The following is a 26,143-nucleotide window of genomic DNA, read 5'->3' as shown; positions in this document are numbered from 1 at the left end:
GTCCATAAATCCGTAGGAGTAAGAGGGGGTGGAGATCTCTTCTAAACAGCATGTTGCAAGGCATCCCAGATATGTTCAATAATGTTCATGTCTGGGGATTTAGGTGGCCAGCGGAAGTGTCTAAAGTCAGAAGAGTGTTCCTGGAGCCACTTTGTAGCAATTCTGGACGCATGGGGTGTCGCATTGTCCTGCTGAAATAGTCCAAGTCCATCGGAATGCACAATGGACATGAATGGGTGCAGGTGATCAGACAGGATGCTTACGTACCTGTCAGAGTCGTATCTAGACGTATCAGGGGTCCCATATCACACCAACTGCACACACTCCATACCATCACAGAACCTCCACCAGCTTGAACAGTCACCTATTGACATGTAGGGTCCATGGATTCATGAGGTTGTCTCCATACCCATACACGTCCATCAGCTCGAAGCAATTGGAACCGAGACTCGTCAGACCAGGCAACGTGTTTCCAGTCCTCAACATTCCAATGTCGGTGTTGTCGAGCCCAGGCGAGGCGTAAAGCTTTGTTTCATGCAGTCATCAAGGGTACACGAGTGGGCCTTCGGCTCCGAAAGCCCATATCGATGATGTTTCGTTGAATGGTTCGCACGCTGACACTTGTTGATGGCCCAGCATTGAAATCTGCAGCAATTTGCGGAAGGGTTGCACGTCTGTCACATTCAATGATTCTCGTCAGTTGTCGTTGGTCCCGTTCTTGCATGATCTTTTTCCAGCCGCAGCGATGTCGTAGATTTATTTTTTTTTACCGGATTTCCGATATTCACGGTACACTCGTGAAATGGTCGTATGTGAAAATCTAAATTTCATCGCTACCTCGGAGATGCTATGTCCCACCTCTCGTGCACCGACTATAACACCACATTCAAACTCACTTAAATCTCGATAAGCTGCCATTGTAGCAGCAGTAACCGATCTAACAACTATGCCAGACACTTGTTGTGTTATATAGGCGTTGCCGACTGCAGCGCCAAACTCTGATTGGTTCCATATCTCTTTATTTGCATACGCACGCCTATACCAGTTTTTTTTTCGACTCTTCAGTTTATATGTCACTGCCAAAGTCTGAAGTTTGGCCAGTTCGTAAACTTGCAGAGTGGTCTGGCCTAAGTCCAACAATTAGTGGTGTTTTTCAGAGTTTGGCAGCCAATTCGTAAAGTAGCGGGAGATCCCTGGTCAAAGTCTAACAATTAGTGGTTTTTTCGGTCTGAGGTGCCACATCTATCGCTTCTGGTTTGGCTGCAGGACACTTGGTACAAAAAGTGTTATGTGTCATATTGGTAAGAGGGGTCGGGTGTCATCCCCAACTGTGAATTGGTGAGACAGGGAGTCCTGCAGGACTTTCTTCTAACCATATCATGGCCTGCCACTGTGTCTAAATAAAGAGGTACTAGCAAGTGGTTGAAAAAGATCTTGACCATTCTACTACTGCTACTAAACCACATATGCACCTCATCCATATTCTTCTACACAGCTTCTAACAAATTGTTATATGTTGGAATGTGCATGTATGTGTTGCAAACCTAATATGAAGTTTGTTTCAGTGTAGTGCTTGTTATAATGCTGCCTATTTTTAAAAATATGAGTGAAGTGTAATGATGGAATATTTGTACCATTGTAAGCCTGTTGCTCTCTGTGGAAAGAATTTTTAACGGGAAGATTGGCTCGTATTCACTCCTCAAAGTTGGGAATTGCAGAAAACAAACTTTAGCAGATCACAACTGTGACGATGGTGGTAACCCAGTAGAGAATAGCTACAGCTCTCACTATGGTGATTATCTTTATATTGATTCACACATGAAACAAATCATATGATTTGTTTTTATGGTCACAATTTTTGTCTTGTGTGAATCAATGGAGAAAGATAAACGTGCTATAGTGTGAGAGCTATGGATGTCTGACCACGATTATTGAATTTTGACGCAGCACATTGGATTTTGGTCTGGGATCTCAAGCCATTTTGTGAAGTGCCCCCCCCCCCCCAAAGTCCAAAAAACACTAGTTGTCTGACTTTGACTAGACCACTCTACCAATTCCTGATTTGGCCACACCTCAGACTTTTTGACCATGACATATATATTAAAGATTTTGCAATTCTTTGCTGTGAAGTATAGCACAGAGTGCAAAAAATGATAAAAAGATAAAAAAAGATGAATAATTAACTTCATAATTAATAGAAAGTGAAGCAAAATTTAAAAAAATCTCAAGAAACTGAAGCGCACACGTCACTCATTTTTACAGATCAACTCATTTTTTTTTGTTTCATCATTTTCTAGGTGCAAGCGTCAATTATCTGTAATTTTTTTTTTTTTCTGTATAAAAATTCAAATTTGTTTCATACAATTTAGAAGCTTTATTTCTCGTTCCTTTTTGCAACTCAAGTTGTTTGTAATGTGCTTTAATTACCACATCACTACCTTTCAGGAGTTCCCAAATGTGTTTCTAAGGGAGCCTTCCATTTTTCATGACACTCTTAGGTAAGAATTCCATACGTCTATCTCGTAAACTGGGTGCACTACACCTGATTTGCCAAATGAAAGGGGTGATATGATAGATGTGCCCAATTGGAGCATAATAAACCCTACCAAAAAATTCTGTCCTATCTCGAATCGTTTTAGAGTTGTGCTCGATAATGGAAGAAAAATGTGTTAAATCTGGAGAAAAATCCAAATTTGTGAAGTTTCTCGAAGACCTATATGAAAATTAAGCACATACAGTAAAGTCTTGCTTATCTGACATAAACAAGCCTGACTGAACATCAGGTAAGCTAACATGTTGTGTAATAGGGAGGTATTAAGAAAAAGCCTATTAAATGTGAAACTATGTTATAATTTTACACATTACAAACCTAATAATTATGTTTTGCAACAAAACAGCAGAAGAAATTAACTTACAGTTACAGAATATTCTGAAGTTAAACACAGTACATAAAAAGTTCAGTCCACTGTACAGTTTGGTAACTAATCAGCTGCGGTAGAATCGTGAACAACAAAAAATAGACCGCGCTCACAATTTGGAATTCTTGTTGCAGATTGATGGTGGTTTTTTTTTGTCCAGTGGGATGTTGGATAATATAGAATGTCAGATAAGTAAAGGGATTTTTTTTTTCTCCTGAACTATAACGCTGGTTTATTGTAGGCTCTTTTGAAAGCTGGTGCAATGGATACGTTTTTTGGTAAATTCGCTTGATTGTAGCTAGAAGGGTATTTAGGAAATTTTTGATGATGGATTTTAGCAGCAATTTGATTTTGCACTTTGCCAATCTTACAGCACTTGTAGTTTGGCATTAACTCTATAAAGTTCAAAATTGTTAAAGATGGCCCTGATAAGGAGTACGGATATGTTTTTGATTTGTGAAGGGTGAGGAGGAAATGAAAGATCTCGTCAGAGATCTGGAAACCTGAAAAACGTCTCATAAAAGGGTGAGAAGAAAAAGAGTAAACAGAGGGAAAAAAGATTATCAAAACTTGGACAAGTCTATTTTGAGGGAAAAGTACCAGTTGTAAAAAGAGTGAAATCCAGATATTCTGAGGAATTGAGACACCTTATGGGATTTCTTTTGCTTTTTCTACATTTGTGCTTAGTTTGAGTCTGTGCGTCTTGCAGAAATTTCACAACTTTAGGTTTTTTTTCAGACTTTACAGTTTTCTTCTGTAATCCATTTCCCACCATAACTCAAAAATGATTAGAGATAGGACAGGGTTGCTATGGTGTTTTATGTTCCACTTGGGCTCGTCTATCACCCATTTTTGTGTGGCATATTACTCTCAGTTTCTCTTGTACATCCAGCATATATTTGATTCGAGTTTAAAGATGAAGGTGATGCTGGACCAAAGCCAGAACTGGTGGGTGGGGAGTGGGGGCAGAGGAGGCAACTGCCTTGAATGGCAGCATAATTTATGGGGTGGAAAATTGTGACAAAATCATGTTTGCCCTCTCCCTCACAAAAATCCTAGTTATGGCTTCTGGTTTTCTATTATTTTCTAATGCATTGTGAATGGCTACATAATGTTTCCTCTATTATATACATTACTGGAAAAAAAAACATGCTTTTTCATTTGTGTCCATAGGCGTTACTGTAAGATGGCCAAGTGTCCGATCATATTTATTATGAGTGAATCAAAGATTGGCAATTCTTTGGAATCTCAGCTGTTCCCAAAAAGTTTACAACTGGAGTTGAATATGCACCAAATCAAGTGAGTCTGTTAGGTTTCTGTTCCTCCCTCATTATGTTGACCAATATGTAAATTTATTGTACATGCATCAGGGGTTCTCAAACCTTTTCCACCTGTGGTATCCCCCCTTTCCTTAATCAATGCTTATCTGCGACTCCTTCAGCTAGTAATGTGGTGTAGGCGCATATATTCAGCATCGAATGGAGCAGAGGATCACATCATCAGTTGTGAATAAAGCCAAGGTAGACGTTTTTAAATTTTCCCCTATTTTTTTGGCTCTTGGGAGAGGAAATCATCCCCATCACTGATCCTTACATGCACTGCGGCGCCCCTAACAAAGATTAGTGCCTCATAATTTGAGAACCCCTGTTATACATAGATGATTACAAGTGTGCGTTACATGTATCACATGCACCTTGACGAAATATATTTTTGTTGAGGCTGATTTGAGTAGAATTGTTATGTGGCCTTTACAGAATTTTTTGAAATAATTTCATTTTCTTCTCTCTCCATATTTTCAGTTTCAATCCAGTGGCACCGACAATGCTTTCAAAAGCATTAAAGCGGATTGCTAGTGCTGTTGAGGTATGTATATGTTCTTTTATTACTGTATTCTTCCACACATTAGCTGGCATGCAGTAAAAATCAGAGGATACCAGCTTAACGTTGGAGTCTGGGTCATTCCCTGGCATGCCAGAAAAAGCTAGTTTTGTGAAAAGAATTACAAAATACACGCACATTTAAAAGACTGATATCAATTTATATTAAATGCTTGATATTTATGAGCAACTTGAATAAATTAATGGTTTGTTCACTATAATAAATATTTTGCTTAAGAATTTGATAACAATAATAAAAATAGAGCATCTACTTATTGCTCTGAAATAAAAAGATGCAATTATTGTCAAGCTTGTACAAAATACAGCAAATCTTGCTTATAATGTTCCCACTTTGAGCGTTTTCGTAATTAGTACAACAATTTGTTTCTGTGGTTTCAAGTATTACTAATACTCATTGAAATATCCTGTTCAAAAATTGTTTTCCTGCTTAAAATGTTTTTTCATAATGGGTTTTAAAAAATAGTATAAGCATAATCAACTTACAGATATTTTGCACATTTTTCTGCATGTTCAGTGATAGGGAAAAACATGCTGTCACTTTTGCATTACAAAATCATGTTTTGCTGTGGAATCCTTTCATTTTTCTTTCTGCTTTATTCTAGCTTTATGCACATGATTAAAAGATTATAAAAAATACTTTGCGGCTTACGTCTGTTTTCTTTAGAGGAATGTGTCGAAGGTGCATGTAAAGTTAAGTATTAGTAATCTACCTACAGCCATGTGTTTCCATTTAGCTCATCTGATCTGTGCCCAATGAATGTGCTTAATATCCAACATTTCTAATAAATCAAGCTTTTTCAAAGGAAAAACAAACATAAAGCTCAAGTATCTGAATGTTCCCATTCGCAAAAACCAAAAAGATTTTAAGATTGCAGAGGAGACAATTTTCAAATTGGCCAACTCAATAGATTCTCGAAGTTAATTATTTGCCAGAATCAGTGGCGAATTTCGCGGCTGGTCTTTCTTGCTGTTTCTCCAACGTGCTGGCTCATGCGGTAAAATGCAGTATATTTTAGCAATGCAAATTTGTATTTGATGTGACATAAGTTTGTATTTGAAGAGATAATTAGGATGACAATTCCCATCTGGTGGGCAGCATTTTATTAGACCAAGTGTTAATTCTTAGACCAGATGTGCTGGCGAAGATATTTCATAATCTGATCTTGTTTCCAAGGGCATTGCAAACATGAAAACTTCTTAAAGTTTTAGTGTAATTGGTACCATACCATAGATTCCCAACCTTTCCAGCACTCCCTGAAAATCTGTAGAAGGCTTGTGTATCGCAAAAAGTTTATAAGAGACAGGTATACTACACTTAGATATATGCATATCAGATGTCATATCACTTGCGCATATGCTGTTTGACATGTAAAAGGGTTATTTATTATGCATCCCTGAAGTGAGCATTGTGTTAGAAATGTGTTCAAGATGTGCATATCCTTTGAAATGCGTTAAGCTTGCATGTTTCCCGCCCAAAGCAGGCATGGTTTCTAGGAATGTCAAGGTGTTTACCCTCAAACATGCAAATGAATCATACCACTTTAAATGCATAGAAGGCTGTTACATCACTAAAAGTGTTGTAGTTGTAGGCAGGGTGACAACTAGATTCTTGGTCAGCCATGGCTAGCACACAGTTTGGCATCCCCCTGTAATGTTGAAGGAGAGTTTAAAGGGTGGAATATAAGCTCCTCTTCTGGTTTGGCGTCAAGGGCACCAGACCCGCCTGCTTCCCCTAGTTGCAGCCCTGGTTGAAGGCTTGCTTACTCCTAGACATGTGCAGTAGGCTTGCTTAGCACTTAAATTGCTTAAGAAGCTTGTGTTGCCCCTTATAATATTGCACTATGAGTAATTCTTTATCCTTTTTTTATTGCTTTCAATTTCTTTTGCATTGCTGATTGCTTTTCCATTTGGGTGGCTTGTGAGGTACCCTGCTTGTAATGAACCACTGCCATTTATATGATTCAAACTGATGACAGAAAGCAACTATAAGTGGTCTAATTCAGGGCCGTCTTAAGAGTATCATGAGCCAAGTGGTTTTTTGGAGGCCCTACCTGGTATATCCTGGAAAATTTCAACCGGATCTCATTTTTGTGAGGCCCCCGGGCCGTGCCCGGGTGGGCCTATTCATTAAGACGGCACTGGTCTAATTAATAACTTTGTTTGGTATTGATTTTTCTGCGTATGAAATATTGCCTTTCCTGCTAATTAATTTGTTGTTTATTTCTTCTCATACACAAGTGCAGTGTAGACAATCTGGATGGCATCATAGCTGACAGCATGGGTGATATCAGAAATGCAGTGAATACCCTTCAGTTTATGAGCACCGCAGGTAAGCAAAGAATCTGTATTTAGCATAAAAAATTAATAACAATTTCAAAATCATTATAATTTCTAATTATTTTCATGTTTACATGGCATTAATTCCCCCCCCCCCCAAAAGAAAGAAAACCACTCAAAAATCACAAATGATAATTCTGAAAAGACTAAGAGTTTCCCTTAAAATTCCCCCCCCCCCAGTGACATATGCAGGATCGACCTTTAGAGGGGGGCACACAAAAAAATTTCCAGAGAAATTTTGTCACCAACTTCCAAAAAGCATTTAAATTAACATAAATCCATATTTTCTTCCAGTGTTTTAATTTTTTCACCAATATATATTTTTACGAAAAATATTGGTAGCTCAATTTTTTGAGAACCCCTTGGGATAGTAATCTCCTGTTGCCAAACGGGAAGTAAACATAAACACTCGAATTGTGTGGAAAGATCAAGAAGGTCTATGTTGACCTTCATACGGTGGCGCCGCCAGACTGGTACTATGGTAGAATTTCTGGAAAATTTGATGTGTATTTAAAAAGTGTACGAGGAATAAAGAGAAGAGCCAGTGCTATTGAGACTTTATCCTCAATGCGAGATTGTGAATAATTGTAAATAGCTGTTTTCGGTGGATAAATCTGACGTCCTGAAAAATTGCTTCATCCTCTAATCATTTCAAGGACTTGTGAGATGCTATCTGAAACAATATATATATATATTCTGATTTTTTAGTCGGCTGGGAGGGAACGAGTTCCCTGAGAGCACCCCCCCCCCCCCCCATAAAGATTGCCAGCCAAGGGCTCAAAGTCATTTGGGGCCCATTTTTTGCTTAGTTTTTAAAAAAATGTCTTTCAGTGATTAAACACTGAATGAAATTACACGATGAATGATTGATGGGATAAAGGCAGTGTCAGGACTTATGGGACACTCTTCATATTGGATTGTATTGATTATATACAGTCGAGTCTAGATATTTGTTATAACTGACTCATGATATACACTATCTACCAATAAGTATTTGGACACCTATGCAAATGACGATATCTGCGGTCCTGAGATACGTCACGCCCTCTGCCGGTATATATCGTGTAGGAAACAACATCGCATTAGTCATATGCAAGATGCCGCGCAGTTTGGAGCTCTCTGATTTCGAGAAAGGTATAATTATCGGGTATCACAAAAATGACCGATCCTTAAGGGTATCAATCAATATCTTAAGGATAACCTCAATCTAGCGAGCTGAAGTACCCAAAATTGACAGTGGCCTATGTGATTAAGAAGTGGAAGGTGAGCTGTGATTGTCGGAATTTGCCCCGAGTCGGCAGACCAACGAAACTGGGAGATAAAGACCGACGAGTGCTGCCCAGAGAAATTCGGAAGAACCGCACCCAACCGATGGCCCTCATCCGCGAGGAGTTTCAACAGGCATCCGGGAGTATTGTTTCAATGAATACCATCCGTAAGGAAGCACATCTGATTGGTTTTCATGGTCGTGTTGCTGCCCATAAGCCTTTGATCACAAAGTCCAACCGCGTTGCTTGGTTAATGTGGTGCAAAGCACATCAAAATTGGACCGTAGATCAGTGGAAATGGGTTCTTTGGAGTGACGAATCAAGGTTCACCCTCTACCGTTCGGATGGCAGGGTCTGGGTCTGGCGTCTGCCTGGAGAACGTCTCCTGCCAGAATGCATTGTGCCAACAGTCAAGTTCGGCGGAGGTGGAATTATGGTCTGGGGGTGTTTCTCCTGGTATGGACTGGGACCCTTGGTCCCCATTCATGGTAAACTCAACGCCGATGCCTACTGCACTATTTTGGATGACAATGTGCTTCCTACGTTGTGGCAGTTTTACGGGGTGGACCCCTGTTACTTCCAGGACGACAATGCCAGCTGTCATACTGCGAGGTTAACCAAGGCTTGGTATGGTGCCAATGGGGTTCATCGAATGGACTGCCCAGAGCCCAGACCTGAACCCTATCGAGAACCTCTGGGACGAGTTGGATTGCCGAATTAAGGGGTGCCCTACCCGTCCAAAATCGGTGAAGGAACTGACATGTCTTCTCCAAGCCGAGTGGAAGAAAATACCACTAGCCGTCACACAAGGACTTGTGGAAAGTATGCCCCGGAGGGTTCACGCTGTAATTGCCTCTCGTGGAGGCTCTACCAACTATTGATTTTGAATAAAGTTAGTTTTTCTTTTCTATCACAGGTGTCCAAATACTTATTGGTAGATAATGTATACTTGAGTTGACCACTCAATCACTACAGCTCCTAGTTGGCTCGACTGTTTACCTTGCATTATATAATTTGGATTAACATCAATTGTGGGAAGCTTGTACACTCCCTAGTGAACTATGATGCACAAGATGGCCCTGCATTTGATGGGCAAGATTTGTGGACCGTTTCTATTATTCTTTTCACTTACCTTTTCTGAGCTATTTGGATTAAGTGGGTGTGGGGGGAAAAGCTCTTATTAACATTATGGTGTGATTGCAACACTTGTTTGACACACACACACATTGCAACATTGTTTTCATTCCATTTTTAACCTTATTATTCTACAATTGCTATTACATTTTTTTTCTTATTAAAATAACCTAACTCAATCTCAGTATAGACCATATGCAGATTTTGAATTTAAATCATGTCTTTTTCATCACAAACAGGCTCTGTCTCAACGTCTTCAAAACCTCATCGCTCTCGCAGAAATCACAAAGTCAGTAGGAAGGGGAGATCCGATGAGAATCTGTCAATGGTAAACAAGAGGAATTCATCGCTTTTTCTATTTCATGCTTTGGGGAAGATTCTACATTGCAAAAGTTAGTGAAAGAATTTGTCATTCTTGTGAATCAGTGCCGCTTTCCCTTCCCAACTTTACATGTGCACATGTGTAATTTTCAATGAGGATGGCCCATGTGAATGTTTAAATTTATTGTGTCAAAAATGGCTATTTTGTTAGAGCCACCCTTATGGTGATGTTGCAGCTGCACCAGACCCAGCACTATCAATATTGCTATTCCAATTTCTTGAATCTGTAGAGTTGCCACAGTTAACCCATAATTTATAAATAGCAATAATTATCCCAACAGAAATATGTCAACTTGGTGATGACCCTGAATCATACCTTCTCTCTCTTGGCCATGGACCTCCAACCACTTTGCAAACTAGCTGGGCAAAGCTCAAAATTTGGACATTGGTCTGGCCAATTCACAACGAAATTGGCCAATTCTGGCTTTTGCTGTAACATATATATATTTCATTTTTATTCTCTACCACATGCAGCTAATCCAATACACAATATACTAATCCAATACACTATATATAACCATGTACCCACACATTGTACAATGAAAAAAATATATGTGATACCCACTGGACGGGGTGTAATGTGATAGGCCTCCTCGTGGTGCACTCTGGGTAACGCCAAATCTATCACACGTCATTGTCATCGCTTTTTGTGCTCATATACTTCACCTTCAATAGCCCAAATTACACGTTTATTTCTACACATCTTGCAGTACATGTCTTGCGTCTCGTTTTGTCCTGTACATGTTTGTCTTCTGTGTCCAACCCCTCATTGTGGGCCCCGCTCCGGCGGGGAGGGGTCCTCCCAGACGGGGCGTTGCTTCTAGCGTATGCTCCATCCGGGACGCTGTCTACCTGCGTGTTTGCCGTGCGTGGAGACCCGTAAGGCTGGAGATGGGGATCCTGGTTAGCCTGATGCGCTAGCTTTGGCCTCGGATTCAGCCGAAACGGGAGGCTTGGATTAGCCCCGTCCAGGTCAATCGGCTGTGGTCGCCTCGGTGGCTGAAGGGGTTACACTACTGGGCAGGTAGAGGGGCCGGGCCTGCCGGACGTCGTTGAGGTTTGTTGGTGCTGCTTCACGACGATCTTGGATCTTGAACGCGTCTGCTCGCCTGCTTTGGTGGTGTATAGCTCCCACCTAACCTGACGTTGCTACTAACCTTCACCGGTTATGTGTGCGCGTCCCCTCGTAGGGCTCCATGGTGGGCATGGTGGGTGGGAGTGAAACAATACCCATTCAAATATGGGAAAAACAAAAAATGCACCAAAACGTCAAAGAACTACTTTAAGTGAAACTATTGTCACAGAAACCGCTTCTTCAAATCTATCATCTGTCTCATTCTTCTTCTTGCATAGCTCTGATACCAATAAACAGCTGTCAAAAGTATCACCATTCTTGATTGATAAAGCTCTCTATGGCGCAGTTGGAACTCTGAAATCAGTGAAGGCTCTCCGTTCAGGAGACCTTCTCGTCGAAACTAACACTCCCAAACAAGCCGAACTCATTCAAAAGCTTACATCTCTCGGGGACATTCCCATAACAATCAAAATCCACCCCACGCTGAATTATTCACGTGGTGTCATCTCAGACCCTAACTTAATTAACATGGATGAAGATGAACTAACTCAGGAGCTAGCGTCTCAAGGCGTAACATCTGCCAAACATATCATGAGCCGCAAAGATGGCAATCTAGCTCCATCACGTAATATAATCCTGACATTTTCATCCCCAACATTGCCGAAAGATGTCAAAATCGGTTACTATAACCTCCATATCCGGCCATACATACCTAACCCTGTAAGATGTTTCAACTGCCAAAAATTCGGTCACTCACGAATGGCGTGCCGTGGTCAACCCACCTGCGCAAAGTGCGGCGAGAGGGACCACATTTCGGACAACTGCACTAATTCACCATTCAAGTGCGTCAATTGCGGTGGCGACCACCCCGCATTTGACAGAAAGTGTCCGAAATGGAATGAAGAAAAAGAGATCCAGAAGATCAAGGTCCTTAATAACATCTCATATATTGAAGCACGCCGCCGTGTAACCCCTAACCAAACTCCAGTAGCTAGTACATCATACTCTAATATGGTAACAAATCCACCAACAGCTAATAAGACTAACAATGTCACCAAAGCATCTGTGACAACTCAGACCGAACCCATAGCTGATACATCCACTCAAACATCATCTAACCAACCATGTAATAGTTGTGGCTGCTGTTGCTCTACTGGAATACGGAAGGAGTCCACCACCTCCGAAGAAGCAGGAAAAGCAACAGCGAACACATTCAAAGTAACTACAGCTACTAAGCCAAAAATCAATAGTGGAAATAAATCTAAAATAAAACTATTCAAGACCGGATATTCAAGAAAAGCCATTCAGAGAGCAAAGAAGAACCCTACATTACAAAACATGTCACTTCTTGATGACAAATCAATTGGTGACATGGATCTCGATAATCCTACAGAATCCGGTACTACTCGCCGGAAATTGGACCGAAATAAGTTCAAAGACCTTGAACCGTCTACATCTATTTGAAATTTATGGCCAACATTATTCAATGGAACATTCGTGGTCTTAGATCCAATTACGAAGATCTCAAGGATTTGATCAATCGTTATCATCCTGTTTGCGTGGCACTCCAGGAAACTTTTACGAAGCCCTCGGAGACATGGAACATCAGGCGACATTTCCTGTTCCGTATCGATTACGATGACGGGAGTAGAGCTTGCCGCGGTGTTGCTCTGCTGGTTCCACATCACGTGTCGTCGCGCGTTCTAACGCTGCGCACGAACCTGCAAGCCATCGCGGTGGAAATTTCTACTGGCCTAAGAATTACCATCTGTTCCATTTATTTGCCACCAAATGACACCATCTTACAGAGAGATCTAGACGATCTGATTGATCAATTACCTCCACCATTTTTTCTTCTTGGAGACTTCAATGCTCATAACATGATATGGGGTTCTAACAGCAACACCCCTCGCGGGGAAATGGTTGAACGTCTGTTAGACGACATGAACCTCGCCATCATGAATGATGGCAGTTTCACTCATTTCCATGCCCCAAACAATAGTTTCACTGCAATAGATCTATCCTTATGTTCACCCTCACTCTTGCCCAACTGGTCCTGGTCGGTTGATCCGGACCTCCACGGGAGCAATCATTTTCCTCTAGTGGTTAAGTGCCTAGACCGACGCCATAGCATACCTGAGGGACCTCCTCGGTGGAAGCTTGTGGCCGCCCGATGGGCTGACTTCACGGTCAAGGCAGAAATCCCGGAGGATATGGTTTCGCAACCCGACGTCGACCATTGTGTCGACCTTGTGACCAGTTGTATGATCTCAGCAGCCAATGAAACAATACCCAAAGTCTCCTCGAAACTTCCTAAATTTCCTAAACCTTGGTGGAACCACGAATGTAGTCTTACGATTAAAACACAAAAGAAAGCATGGAGTAGGTTCCGGCGGTATCCTACCCATGATAATAAGTTGGCATTTTTAAAAGCAAAGGCGATAGCAAGAAGAACCAGGCGCCAGGCTCAACGTGAGTCCTGGCAAAAGTTTACGACGGGAATCAATTCATCAACTTCATCCAAAATCATTTGGGACCGGATCCGAAAAATCAGTGGTCATTATCAGTCTCATCCCATCACCATTTTAAATACCAATGGCACTATCATCAGCGATGTGAGGGATATTGCGGACACCATCGCCGCCCATTTCGCCGCTGTTTCCAGTGATGCGAACTATCCCCCATCGTTTCATCCCATTAAATCATCAGCCGAACGTACATCGTACACCTTCCGGCCTTTTACACCGGAGGGGTACAATTCATTGTTCACCCTTCATGAACTGACGACGGCCTTGCAGCGAAGTCCTGACTCAGCTGTAGGGCCCGATGCCATTCATTATTCCATGATTCGGCATCTATCACCAGAATCACTGTCACATTTACTCATATTATTTAATCGGATCTGGGTCAGTCACTCATTTCCTGACACCTGGCGAGCAGCCATTGTTCTTGCATTCCCGAAGCCTGGCAAAAATCCTCAGCAACCTAACAGTTACAGACCTATTGCTTTGACCAGTTGTCTATGTAAGCTCATGGAACGTATGGTCAACTATCGCCTTATGCACTACCTTGAGGTTAACAATATTTTATCTAAACATCAAAGCGGCTTTAGACGGTTCAGGTCCACAACATGCAATATGTTACGCCTTGAGACATCAATAAGACAAGCATTTGTGAAGAGGGAGCATATGCTAGCCATATTTTTCGATATAGAAAAGGCCTACGATCGTACTTGGAGGCACGGAATTCTCTCCGACCTCTATAATTGCGGCTTGCGGGGCAACTTGCCCATTTTCATTAAGAACTTTCTCGCTCACCGCATCTTCCATGTACGGATCGGAAGCACATTATCAGCTCCCCAAATTCAAGAACAAGGTGTACCTCAAGGTAGCATTTTAAGTGTTACACTTTTTATTTTAAGACTCAACGGGGTGTTGAACCAACTCCCGTTGTCTGTCACTGGCGCACTTTACGTGGATGATCTGTTGATATCATATCAATCAGTGAATATGAGGACAGCCGAGAGACAATTGCAAACCGCACTCAACAAGATCAGCAAGTGGGCACATAATAACGGCTTCTCATTCTCCGCTGACAAAACTGTCGCTATGCACTTTTGTCGGCGTCGAGACATACATGATGACCCACAATTGTTTCTAAACAATAGTATAATACCAATAGTAGAAAATACAAAAGTCCTCGGCATCACATTTGATAAAAAACTTACTTTCAAACCTCATATTGCACAATTGAGAGCTCGTTGCATGAAGACGATGAACCTCTTGAAGGTCATCTCGTCTACATCATGGGGAGCAGACCGTAAGTCACTCATTCACTTGTATAAAGCTCTAATAAGATCAAAGCTTGACTACGGCTCCATTGTATACGGGTCAGCACCTCGGAGCTATCTGAGTGTGCTTGACCCAATTCATCATCTCGCTCTCCGCATTTGCTCTGGAGCTTTCCGAACTTCTCCCATGGAAAGCCTCTATGTCGAATGCAACGAGCCATCACTGACATCAAGACGCCAACAACTTTCTTTGAAATATTATATCAAGATGAAGTCTTTACCAGGTCATCCACTTCATAATGTCATTTTCAATCCGTCATTTCATAGACTTTTTGCTGCTCGACCTTCATGTGTTCCATCGTACGGTCTTCGTATGAGGGCACTTGTAGAAGAAAAACAAATAGACATCAGTCGTGTGGCCCCAGTTGCTTTGCAACTGGGGCCATGGGAGCAGTCTCTGCCAGATGTCTCTCTTTCATTATCGTTATACTCTAGAGCCACCACAGCAGATGTTATATATCGACAGATATTCTTCAGGCACAGGGGTATGTACAACAGGTACTTCCCCATATATACCGATGGCTCCAAGAGCCCTGGGCATGTCGGTTGTGCCTACATCTGCTGTGAGGAGACATCTTTCAAACTTCACGACACATTCTCTATTTATTCGGCAGAACTGTACGCAATACTTCAGGCTCTACGTCATATACGACGCAAACGCCACCGACGATGCATCATTTATAGCGACTCTCTCAGCGCATTGCAAGCACTGTGTTCCTTCACTTTTCACACTCATCCATTCATTCATGCCATTTTTCATGAACTGCATCACCTCATTCATCACGGTACCACAGTAAAATTTTACTGGGTACCAAGTCATGTAGGAATACCGGGCAACGAAAAAGCAGACAACGCAGCTCGAACAACAACTAACATTGACAATAGCCTTTTGGTTCCATCCAGTGACCACTTCTCAATCCTCCGGGAAGTGATGCATCGCCGCTGGCAGGATCATTGGAACAATCAAACTAATAATAAACTTCATGCCATCAAGCCCACACTTGGCCACTGGCGTTCGAGCTGCAGGACCAACCGAAAGGAGGAAGTTCTGCTTGCCCGGTTACGCATAGGACACAGTCGCATCACACAATCATATCTTTTACTACGAGAGAGTCAACCGCAGTGCCCTCATTGTCAAAGTCCATTTACCATTGCCCATGCTTTTACTTGTTCGCACCATCGTCATCATTTTACGACCGCTTTTGGTCAGAATCATCTTTCACTTCGTGACATTTTATCTGACCATTGCGATGCATCTCGCATTTTTAAATTCATCAAAGCCATTGGTTTTTATAACAAATTATAGTTTTACAATTCATGTCATTTTTTTACGTTTGTTTTCCTTTTTATATGTTTTAGTTTTTTGACACGACAAAAGGACATTTTTCTTATTTTTGTGTCATGTTTTGGCGCAGTTTGGCCAAATTGGTCCTTGCGCCAAAAAAATTCAAAATCCAATCCAATCCGATACCCACTGGACTGTCTTACATTAGCACATCAAACTTTGGTCAAGCATCTCCAACCACTCCACGAATTGACTGGCCAAAGCTCAAAAAACCACTATTCATTCCACTTCATCCCAAATTCCAAATTCTCGGCCAATTCATGAACTGGTTGCATTTCTGACTTTGGCCGTAACACACACACACACACACATATATATATATATATATATATACAGTAAAACCTCTTTTTTACAGGCATTGGAGGGACAAAAACCATTTGTCCATAAAAAGAAAATTATTGTTTGGCCATAAAAGAAAGGTGACCACATCTGATGGGGTGTCCGTTAAGAGTGGTTTTAACTTTACATACGTTTTCCACAAAAGTTACACAAGGTGACTTCCCCTTCAACTATGACAATGATTACAAGAATTTGTGAAGTGGCCAACGTAACACAGTGACACCTCAATAACATAAACCCATTAGCCTCTGAATTGTGTCTTTAAAGTTTAGTGTCAACTAAAAGGATGTAAAACCTTACGCATGCTCATAATATATTTATTTGTTAACCAGGGACTTTGGAAGTGTTCAGACCTGTGGATGCTCGTTTTTGAGCTTTATGTAGAAAATTTTGATTTTTGAATTAATTCTAGTTGTTCTCAGCCCCCCCTACCCCCCTCTGACTTTAAAATAATCTGATTGTACTCTCAGCACCCCTGACACCATTGCTGTTAAGGGAACGCCTTCACTAACCACAGACCTCACATCCTGTAGCTCAACAAGGCTCGATGTCGATGCTAAGATCTTTTTTGGCAGGCCTGGATCTAGAGCATTTCTCACCGGCCTATCCAAAGTAAAATTGTTGTGCGAAAAACAAAAGATGTAAGAGAATTCAACCCGGGCCCCAGAACTGGATTCCTATCTGTCCCTCCCCCCATTCATGGGAGTCATACCCAGGGAACAGATTTGTGGTTTTGCCACCAGTGGGCAAAATAAATTTTTCCACGGTTTTCCCATTCTACTTTAATTTTCTTGACCATCCATTGCTAAAATTGGCTGCCACTCTCTAATATCCACTTTTGGTTTCGTACATTCTCCACCTCACTCACATGCTTCACTCTTTTGGTCGCTCACTGAATTAATTTATGATTTGACCATAAATTCACCATGTGGGCTATACAAATTTTGGTGCGCTTTCAAAGTTTCCACCTTGAGCTTAGCCTCCTTGTAAATATGCCTCTGGTCATACCGCTATCTGTGAAGGTGCCAGAGACTTCCACTACATAAGAAATTAGAGAAAATTATTCATACCATGAAGAGAGCTGTACGATTGTCATACCGGGCCTCTTCTCTGGTGGGGGACAACTCTGATTTTATTAACTATGAGCTGGTTTTTTCCATTTCTACTTAACACACCAAAGAAAAGCTTAGCCAGATCAGAGACCACTGCTCTACATATATTAGACCAGGCAATGCATAACCACTGGCCCATGTAACAGTCTGCAAAAGGGTTCTATCTGGACCATGAAGTGTGTTTTCCCCCCACCCCCCCCAAAATAGTATATATCCATTACATTAGCAGGGCCGTCTTAAGAGCATCATGGACCCCCAGGCCAAGTGATGTTTTTGAGGCCCTACCTGGAAAATTCTCGAAAATTTCAACCCTTTCTCATTTTTGGGAGGCCCATGCATTAAGCACAGTCCATTATGCAGTATTTATCATATAAAAGTATGAAAAGTGTGTGTGTATGCCAATTTGTGACCTGCGAGAGGTAGCTATCTCACATCTCGCGTATCTACTTCATAGATTGACAAGGTTGAGCTCCCTCTATTGGACTATTGCAAGGCTGAATAAATCACAAAAAACTGGGCACCAAAGCAATTTTTGCACTCAGAAAAAGGTCCAAAATAATGCTTCTTTTGACTTCTTCAGGTCGTAGTGACCCTACTCAATGTTGACAAATATGCTGCTGTGAATTCGAAAATTTTTTGCTGCTCTCAGCTTACAATTTAGTAACTACACAAAGAAAATTTTAGGTGCCAAAGCCAATCTTTTAGTCACCATGGCAACCTACTACACCGCGCACCAACTCCGGTCATATATCGCCATACTGTAATTTCCAACCAGTGGAGTTGGGTGGGAAATGAAGGCTCCATTCATCTGTGGTCGCCCTAGGTTCGGTAGGTAAAGAACTTGCTTCGAATGTTCTATGCCCGGATTTGAACCCATGGACCTTGATGGTAACCTTCATAGTGGAAGACGAGCATCTTTTTACCACTGCGCCACTCGGCACCACCATGGCAACCTGGCACTTGTCCAACCCTGGACTATTGCACATCTACTAAATTTGATTAAAGTTTAGATATTTTTTTTAAAATTCAAATGTTGCATACGTAAATTTCAGCAGCTATTCGGGAACCGATTACAAGCTTAGGTCAATGTACTTATTACCCGTTAGTGTGTATAAATTTACCATAAAGAAATCACACCAAATTCTTCATTTTTTTATTCTTTCTTCTATGATCTAGGAGAAGCGTCCGAGGGATGTAGCATTGAGAAACTACCAGACCATTTGAGTCACCTGGAACGAGTTCCTCTCGTAGAGAACCCTGAGGTGAGATGAAAGGAACTTGCATTTATGAATATATGATACCTTATCAGCAATATTGATGTTCTTTTACAGAAAAAAATTCATTGCCTGATATATCATTTCAATCAAGTAAAATTTAAATTGTATTAAAATACTGCGACATACGGAACAGTATCTTGACCGCATTAAAGTTTGGTTTTTGTTTTTCTTCTTGTCACAAGGAAGTGTTCGTGAAAACTGTGATATCAGCTGAAGGCTTTTCTCTATTTTTACATGAAAATTACTTGGCGTTCACCAGAGACATGGAATCTGCAGCGAACAGCGCAGCATCTTTCAGTGAAGCTGATGCAGTGTCTGTGGAGTGGACGGTAATTATTTTGATCAGTAATTTCTTCTAGCTGTATCAAAAAATGGGAAAATCTGTTATTTATATTATCATTTAAGATAATAGATAACATATAACAGAGGTGCGCAACCTTCTCAGACCATGGACCAGATTTGCAATGAAGCAACCAGCACTTGTAGTCCAGAAACTGGTGCACCTATCATATTGTGTGGATTAGTACTTCTTTTAAGGAGCATCTTTTGCAAGCTGCATTTGGCCCGGGGGCCAGAGGTTGTGCACGCCCTGGAACACACTGAGTTTCTACTTTATTATGACCACCTGAGGGTTTTGAACAAATGAGTCATATAATGTCATTGTTTTATAATTCTGGGCATGTGCAAACACAATTTTCAAACACACTTCCCAGTGTAGATTCAATCGAAGATTTTTTTAGGATGATCGACAATTTTTTTTAATGCTTTTGATCAACCTTGCATTCGAGAAAGCTGTGTAAGTAGTGAAGTTTTCAAGTTCATGAAGTTTCCTCTGTAATTTGATGGCCCCCAAAGCAGAATAATCCGAAATCTGCAACATACGTCGCAGAACAATTTCAGGAAGTATTTTAAGAAAAGAGCTTTTTTGCATGGAAAACGCTCTAAACAAATTTTTACCGTAGAACACAGACCTGACAACTCTCCGGATTTAGGCGGGAGACTCAGAGTTTTTCACCATTCCTCCTGCTCTCCGAATTTTGGCAGAAAATTAGATTTTCTGTGAGCTTCCACATTGTTGTGACGTCAATGACTACTGTCGCCATTAGGGGAAAACACCCATACAGGACAGCCGTGGTCATTTCCATCGAGCAGCCATAAAAAAAGTCTTGGTCACTGCATTTAAGCAAAGATGTTACTTTGTTTACGTAGCGTTTATCTGCAATCATTTATCAGGGGGGGGATGCCCTTGGCTGCCGAAATTCCTGTTTAAGCATCCACGAAAGGAAACACATTTTATGAACAGTATGTAGATGTGATTTCTCTATTCTGCATGGAAAGGCTGACATTCAATTATATTCTGCTCAGTGGCAATGGGGGGTGGAGGGGAGGAATGGAAAATATTTTTCTTAATTGATTAAAAAAAAATATTTGATTTTTTCCCCCCTTTTGGATTGAGTTTATGAATGCCGGGGAGTCCGGAGAATCTCCAGATTTCTTGATTCCTAAAGTTGCACTTCCGAGAACATTTTCAGTCATCTGAGGGCTCGTTGCAGAACAATGCATAACTTTCCGCTTTGGGGCTTAATGGTTGAGTACTTGCCCAACAGACTGTGAGGCGATGGTGGTTTGATTCTCTGCAGAGGCATGTAAATTTTCTTTCTGAACTTCATCTTCGTCACTGTTTACTATCCAGTCTTTTGAAGTTTGTAGGATCAACTGGGGAGTGACATCGTTTCTCTATCTTTGTAAGTATCATGTTGAAGGTCTGGCTGCTGTCTGTGGAAGGACTTTTTCAAATGGGGGACCAGCTAGCACCTCCTAGAGATAGAAGGCCTCTGCACTGTTTGCCATAAACGTCATTCAGACTACCTAGCAAGTCTGCCACATTTTGAAACACAGCATCCTATTTTGTTTCTTCTTATTTTGGCGTAGAATTTTCCTGATTGGCTCACAAATATCGCATAGTGATTGGATGTGGGGCATAGAAATCGCCAATTCTGAGCTCAATCATTTCTTTTCCTCACAACGATGATACTGGCACAAGCAGGAAATTTTTTCCCCCTGAATATTCTCAGGGAGAATGGACTACTTAATGACGTCACAAGCAGACTGCGGAGGCCTTCTATCTCTAAGAGGTGCTGGACCAGCTCACTATCATGCCTTAAAGTGTTCTGTGGATTTATACGTTATGCCAGACAGAATGTCTGGCGAAATAATACCAGACGCCTGTCAGGTGTACACAGAATTTTCTTAAGGGAACCTTCAATTTTTTTTTTTTTGAAGGGGGATTTATATTTTTTCCTGCAAAATAACACTATAATCTCAGCTTAAGTAACCCCTTTGTGCACACCAATGCGCCAGACATATACACTGCTTGGAGGACTATACGTTATGCCAGACCTGTTTGGAGGACTATGTTATGCCACATTTACTGCTTGGAGGCAGGGCTGTCTTAAAAGCATCACGGGCCCCGGGCTAGGTGATTTTTCTAATGCCCTATCTGGATAATTCTTGAAAAATTCACCTACTACTCATTTTTTCTGAGACCCCTCTTCTCTTTAGTCCGCCGGACCCATGCGGCATTGCTTGGAGGACAAAATGTTATTCCAGACACTTACTGCTTGTTGGACTAAACATCATGCCAGATGTTTACTGCTTGGAGGACTAAACGTCATACCAGATGTTTACTGCTTGGAGGAATATGCTGTAAATTCCAGCTTATAATGAGAATCTCGAGTATTACACAATCTCAATGCATTTCAGTCTATTTTGTTTTCACTAAGGAGAAAATATCAATTCACACTTTTAAATTTTTTTGTTCTCTTTCTCTATTGCCAGGGCAGAGAAGCTTTGAACGAGTATTCAGCATCGCTGGCGTCTCGAGGATTGATGTTCAATTTAAACCTAGATGGCTCCCGGTCTCGATGGGAAACACTGCACAAGCCGCAATATTATAACACTATCAAAGAAGTCAGTTTTTTTAGTTTAGTGTTTTCTGAGTGAAGGCTGTTTTTTTTCTCCTCTATATAATAATTTAATGTTTGAATTTCTCGTTTAATTTCAGAGTCGGAGTATGGCAGTCTCTCTGAAGAATTCATTCCGAGGTATTCTATTACCTTTTCATTATCGTTCTGTGTTTTGATTTCACAAAAATGTTTCAACTTTCTTATAAATGTAAAAAGTACTTACTTTCAAATTATACATTAATGAGTGAAGTAGGATGATGCAGAACATGACCTACATCTCTGGAAGAGTTGAAAATCGGGCAACCAGCAATATACTAAGGGTTGTACGCAAGTTTAAATTCCATGGAAATACATTACATTAAGATTAAAAGATTCTGATTGCACATGCAAGACTTGGTCCTTAACGTTTTTTTAGCAAGAGGTCAGGCATTTCAGTAATGCCAATTCCTTGTTAAAAATGTTGCAACAATAAAAATTTTGCATGATCCCTGAAGCAAAATGCTTTGCAACAAGCCCTCAGCTGACTAGAAATGTTCTGCAGTTAAAAATTCCCACAACAGTGTTCTTCACACTTTACTTTCATATTCTTCTCGAGATTATTTTGTTATGTACATCACATTTTTTTGACATATTCTCCTTTGGAGTGGAGGATAAAAGGTTTTTTCAGAAGTTCGGGAGATGAAATATTCATAAATGCTCCCAGAAAATACAAGAAACTTGGCAGCTATATGCTGAGTACAGTAAAACTCCTCTTAGCTGTCAAGTAATAATTTCCCTCGTATAATAAAATTATTCCTTTCATACACCTGATCAATGGTGGTATCTGGAAAGTTTGCCTCCAACATTTCATCAACAGGACATTTCTCCCAGATGAGTAACCATATGAGTGAGTGACTGCATGAGTGACCTTATCGAAGACCAAGTGGACGATTGATCCTATGAGTGACCATATGAGTAACTGAGTGAGCTGGTAAGCAAGCGAGTCTTTCGTAAGGACACTCAAACTTGGTCAGTAACTCACTTTCTCACTCAATCGCATACTCACTCAGTATTCGTACTGTCACTGACTTGTTCATTCAACCATGCACTTGGCCCATTCTGGGGTGAAATGTACCTGGGATGAAACGTCTGAGAGACAAAGTTTTGTAAACCATATTAACGCAGTCACCATTCACCGCTTATACATACAAACAATTTTTTTTTGGTCCCGCCGGTGTTTGCAAAAGAGGGGTTTTACTGCATATGGCTAATGTTGTTGATATTTTTTTTTTGCCATGAAAGGATACAAACCATATACAAGGAAACCTGTCTAAGGCCGGGATTGCACTATAAAAGTTTTGTAAAAGCTCTTTCATAAAACGTGAAAAATTCAACCAATAAGATCACCGGTTGCATTTGCTCGAATGTAACCCATGAGCTTTATTGGTTGGATTTTTTAAATTTTATAAAAGGGATTTTATCAAACTTTTATAGTGTAATACCGGCCTAAGACAAGACACTATATGAGATAAAAACTCGTCTTAAATAGAATCAAAACAATCTGTTCAATAATTAGTGCTTTTATAATGGAAATCTGTCTAAAAACCTATTATTGTTTCGGTCCCTTGATATTCCGTTTCGAACAGATTTCACTGCATAAACAAACTTACGATACAGATTCTTAATCACCATGGTAACTAAAAAAATTGGTATTTGTCTATTACAAATTGAAAACTATGGATTGATCGCTAAATTATACGTGCTGAGGATATCAAATTTCTGGAATTTCCCTACTCCTACTAACACAGAAAGCAATCACTAAGTATCAAGAAAAGATTTACCTCCTGCTTTGCTTTGAAGAAATTTCGCTGGTGCCTAATTTTTTTTTTTAAAAATTCATCAAGCCCTGTATAAGCTTGTACAGAGTATAAGACACTACAGGTACTGTTTCCATAAATACCACACACGATGCAGACGAAGGACAATTTCACCAATAGGGTGGGGGGGGGGGGTTCAAGTGCCCTAAACTCTTGGTGGGGGAAGACTCCTGATGCAGATACTGAATGCGATCTGCATTATTGTTTCTGCATCTGCGCCAGCGTTTATCACTCTAAAGGTACTGTTATATCATTTATGGTTTTTTTTTTTTACAGCACCAATCATTTTGCAATGCACGAAAGTGTTGCCGTTTAAATTTTTTGAAATTCTGTTATTGTAACCATAACTGCAAGAACTAGGATATTGTTTCTCCTTCATTCTTAAGCGCACACTTTTAAAAACCTTTAGCTTAAATTTTACTCGCATTCATAAATTTTTGTGACCCCTGGATGTTCATATATCAGCATTTGTTATTTCATCACCACTCGGTATATCTATTTTTTTGATTGCTAATTAGAATTACATGCTATATTTCAATAGATACAAGGTTGAGCTTAGAAGAGCTGGAAACGGAATTAGTGCCTTACTTAGCGAAACTAGCAATTCGTCTGAATAACAGAGGTATCTTATTTTTGTCATAGTAGCAAAACTTTGAATGAAAAAATATATATTTTATAGTTTCCTCACATTTATGTTTATTTTATAGAGCAATTGGAGATAGTGAATCGGATCGGGAGAATGAGCGCTAAAGGTTTTTTCAGGTAATCAAACTATTTGCAAGAACAAATATTTTTTTGTAAAATGTGTATTGTTGAATTTTTTCCTGGGCACTAATAATTTCCTGTATATTCAAAATGTGTTTTTATCGATCTAGGGGCCAAGCGGAATCCTTGTGTGCAAGAGATGCATTGGCCCGCGACAGCCTAGATATCAGCGAAAGTCTTCCGTCCCAACCTTTGCTGTGTCTGCAGAGTGTTGTATCTGAAAAAACCCTTCTCATAGGTTCAGACGATGAGATTGAAATTGAAGACTCAGACTCTTAGGGAGCCACCAACTATATACCGATGTACAGAAATTTGTATTTAAATGAAATTCTCAAATACAATATATTTATTTACGTATTTTACATTTTTGTCTCAGTTACTGTGATTAGCTGCTGTATATGTAACATGCTGGACTAGAAAACCAGCCTCGGGCCGCCACCAACCGAAACTGGAGTTTGAAACTGGATCCTCAGAACTAGAATCCAGTTAGTCCCATTGACAGTGGTCGGCTGAAGCTGGTTTTCCAGCTTCAAGGCACAAATGTGAGCTGGTCCTTCATTTGAAAACCTACAACATGATACTGGCATATCGTGACAATTCAAGCATTCGTAACTTTACATTAGAAAATGAAAGACAGATAGCAGCACGACTCGACAACAAATACCTTAGGGCAGGGGTTTCCAACGTGAAAGCTCACGCCGAACCTTTAATGACTATGAAACAGTTCTAAGCAACCCAGACTAATTTTGAATATTTGTTTAATTGAAGTGGTATCCTCAAGCTTGTCTCGACATAATGATGGGGGATCTCGTGTAAAATATGCTGGGGCTCCACCTCCTAATTTACATACTTTATTCCCAGAATTTCCAATAAGGAACAGCTTTACGAATACCAATAACTAGAAAATTCTTTTCTGTGAAAGCTACTTGGGTTCTGAGATTGAAGTTACGTCAAAAATCGGAACATAAATCGTCACGGATTGATTCGACAGAATAAATCCATGACGTTTGATTCCATGGAACCCGAAAAAGCTCTCATGGAAATCTATGCATTCCAACATGTGCTGATTCATTAAAAACTCAGTAGAGGTGCATGTATGGTTAAGTGGTAGTAGTTCCTATATGATTTGCCCACATCGTACAAAACTAGGAACGTAAATTACAGAATCATTTCAACAAATTCGTTATCAGGCAAGCATTATGATGCTCATTATATGGACCTCTAGGTCCACAAACTATGAGGATTCAAAAAGTGAGAGACTATAATTTTTACTGCATGAAGCAATAAAGTTAGGGAGGCATGGTGTGGCGTCCACACATAGGCAATCCCCTAGTGTGCATGCTTCGATTTCTCCTACCTGCAGAAGCTGCCAGACACTAGCGGACCACCCATGAGGAAGGGGAATGGTAATTGAGCACCATCACTTCAAAATGGCAGGAAAAATATGAACAACACGACGGCATTAATCATGACGGAAGCTGCCAATTGTGGCAAAACCTTTTGATGGTACTCGTTGGTCTTTGTGGTGTGTACTCATAATGAACCACAACAGTCAAAGATGGCCAGCATGACTTTGACATTGCATCTCCCGAAGAGCAAATCGTCCATCAAAATAGAATGAC

At 40.6% G+C, this 26,143-nt stretch overlaps 1 protein-coding gene across 2 annotated transcripts in view; it reads left to right on the top strand.

Annotated features, from left to right (window-relative positions):
* The window catches only part of Rad17 (Rad17 checkpoint clamp loader component), a 31,011-nt gene extending 6,133 nt beyond the window's left edge, over positions 1–24,878 (top strand). The window contains exons 6-17 of one of the 2 annotated variants that reach the window (XM_089255576.1): positions 2,446–2,498; positions 4,092–4,217; positions 4,718–4,781; positions 7,055–7,145; positions 9,795–9,947; positions 18,834–18,919; positions 19,117–19,263; positions 21,773–21,904; positions 21,999–22,038; positions 24,298–24,378; positions 24,464–24,518; positions 24,632–24,878. In XM_089255576.1, coding sequence (XP_089111702.1) covers positions 2,446–2,498; positions 4,092–4,217; positions 4,718–4,781; positions 7,055–7,145; positions 9,795–9,947; positions 18,834–18,919; positions 19,117–19,263; positions 21,773–21,904; positions 21,999–22,038; positions 24,298–24,378; positions 24,464–24,518; positions 24,632–24,800 — 1,197 coding nt within the window. In that variant the 3' untranslated portion in view covers positions 24,801–24,878. The remainder of the gene's footprint in view (positions 1–2,445; positions 2,499–4,091; positions 4,218–4,717; positions 4,782–7,054; positions 7,146–9,794; positions 9,948–18,833; positions 18,920–19,116; positions 19,264–21,772; positions 21,905–21,998; positions 22,039–24,297; positions 24,379–24,463; positions 24,519–24,631) is intronic. The other variant, XM_089255577.1, reaches the window with a different exon arrangement.
* The last annotated feature ends 1,265 nt before the right edge of the window (positions 24,879–26,143 follow it).

This window comes from Pholcus phalangioides, unplaced genomic scaffold (genome assembly GCF_987345545.1).
Source record: "Pholcus phalangioides strain wild (caught in Gottingen) unplaced genomic scaffold, Ppha-v1.0 ptg000043l_1, whole genome shotgun sequence".
Lineage (NCBI taxonomy): Eukaryota > Metazoa > Arthropoda > Arachnida > Araneae > Pholcidae > Pholcus > Pholcus phalangioides.
This window is presented reverse-complemented; position numbering and strand designations above follow the sequence as displayed.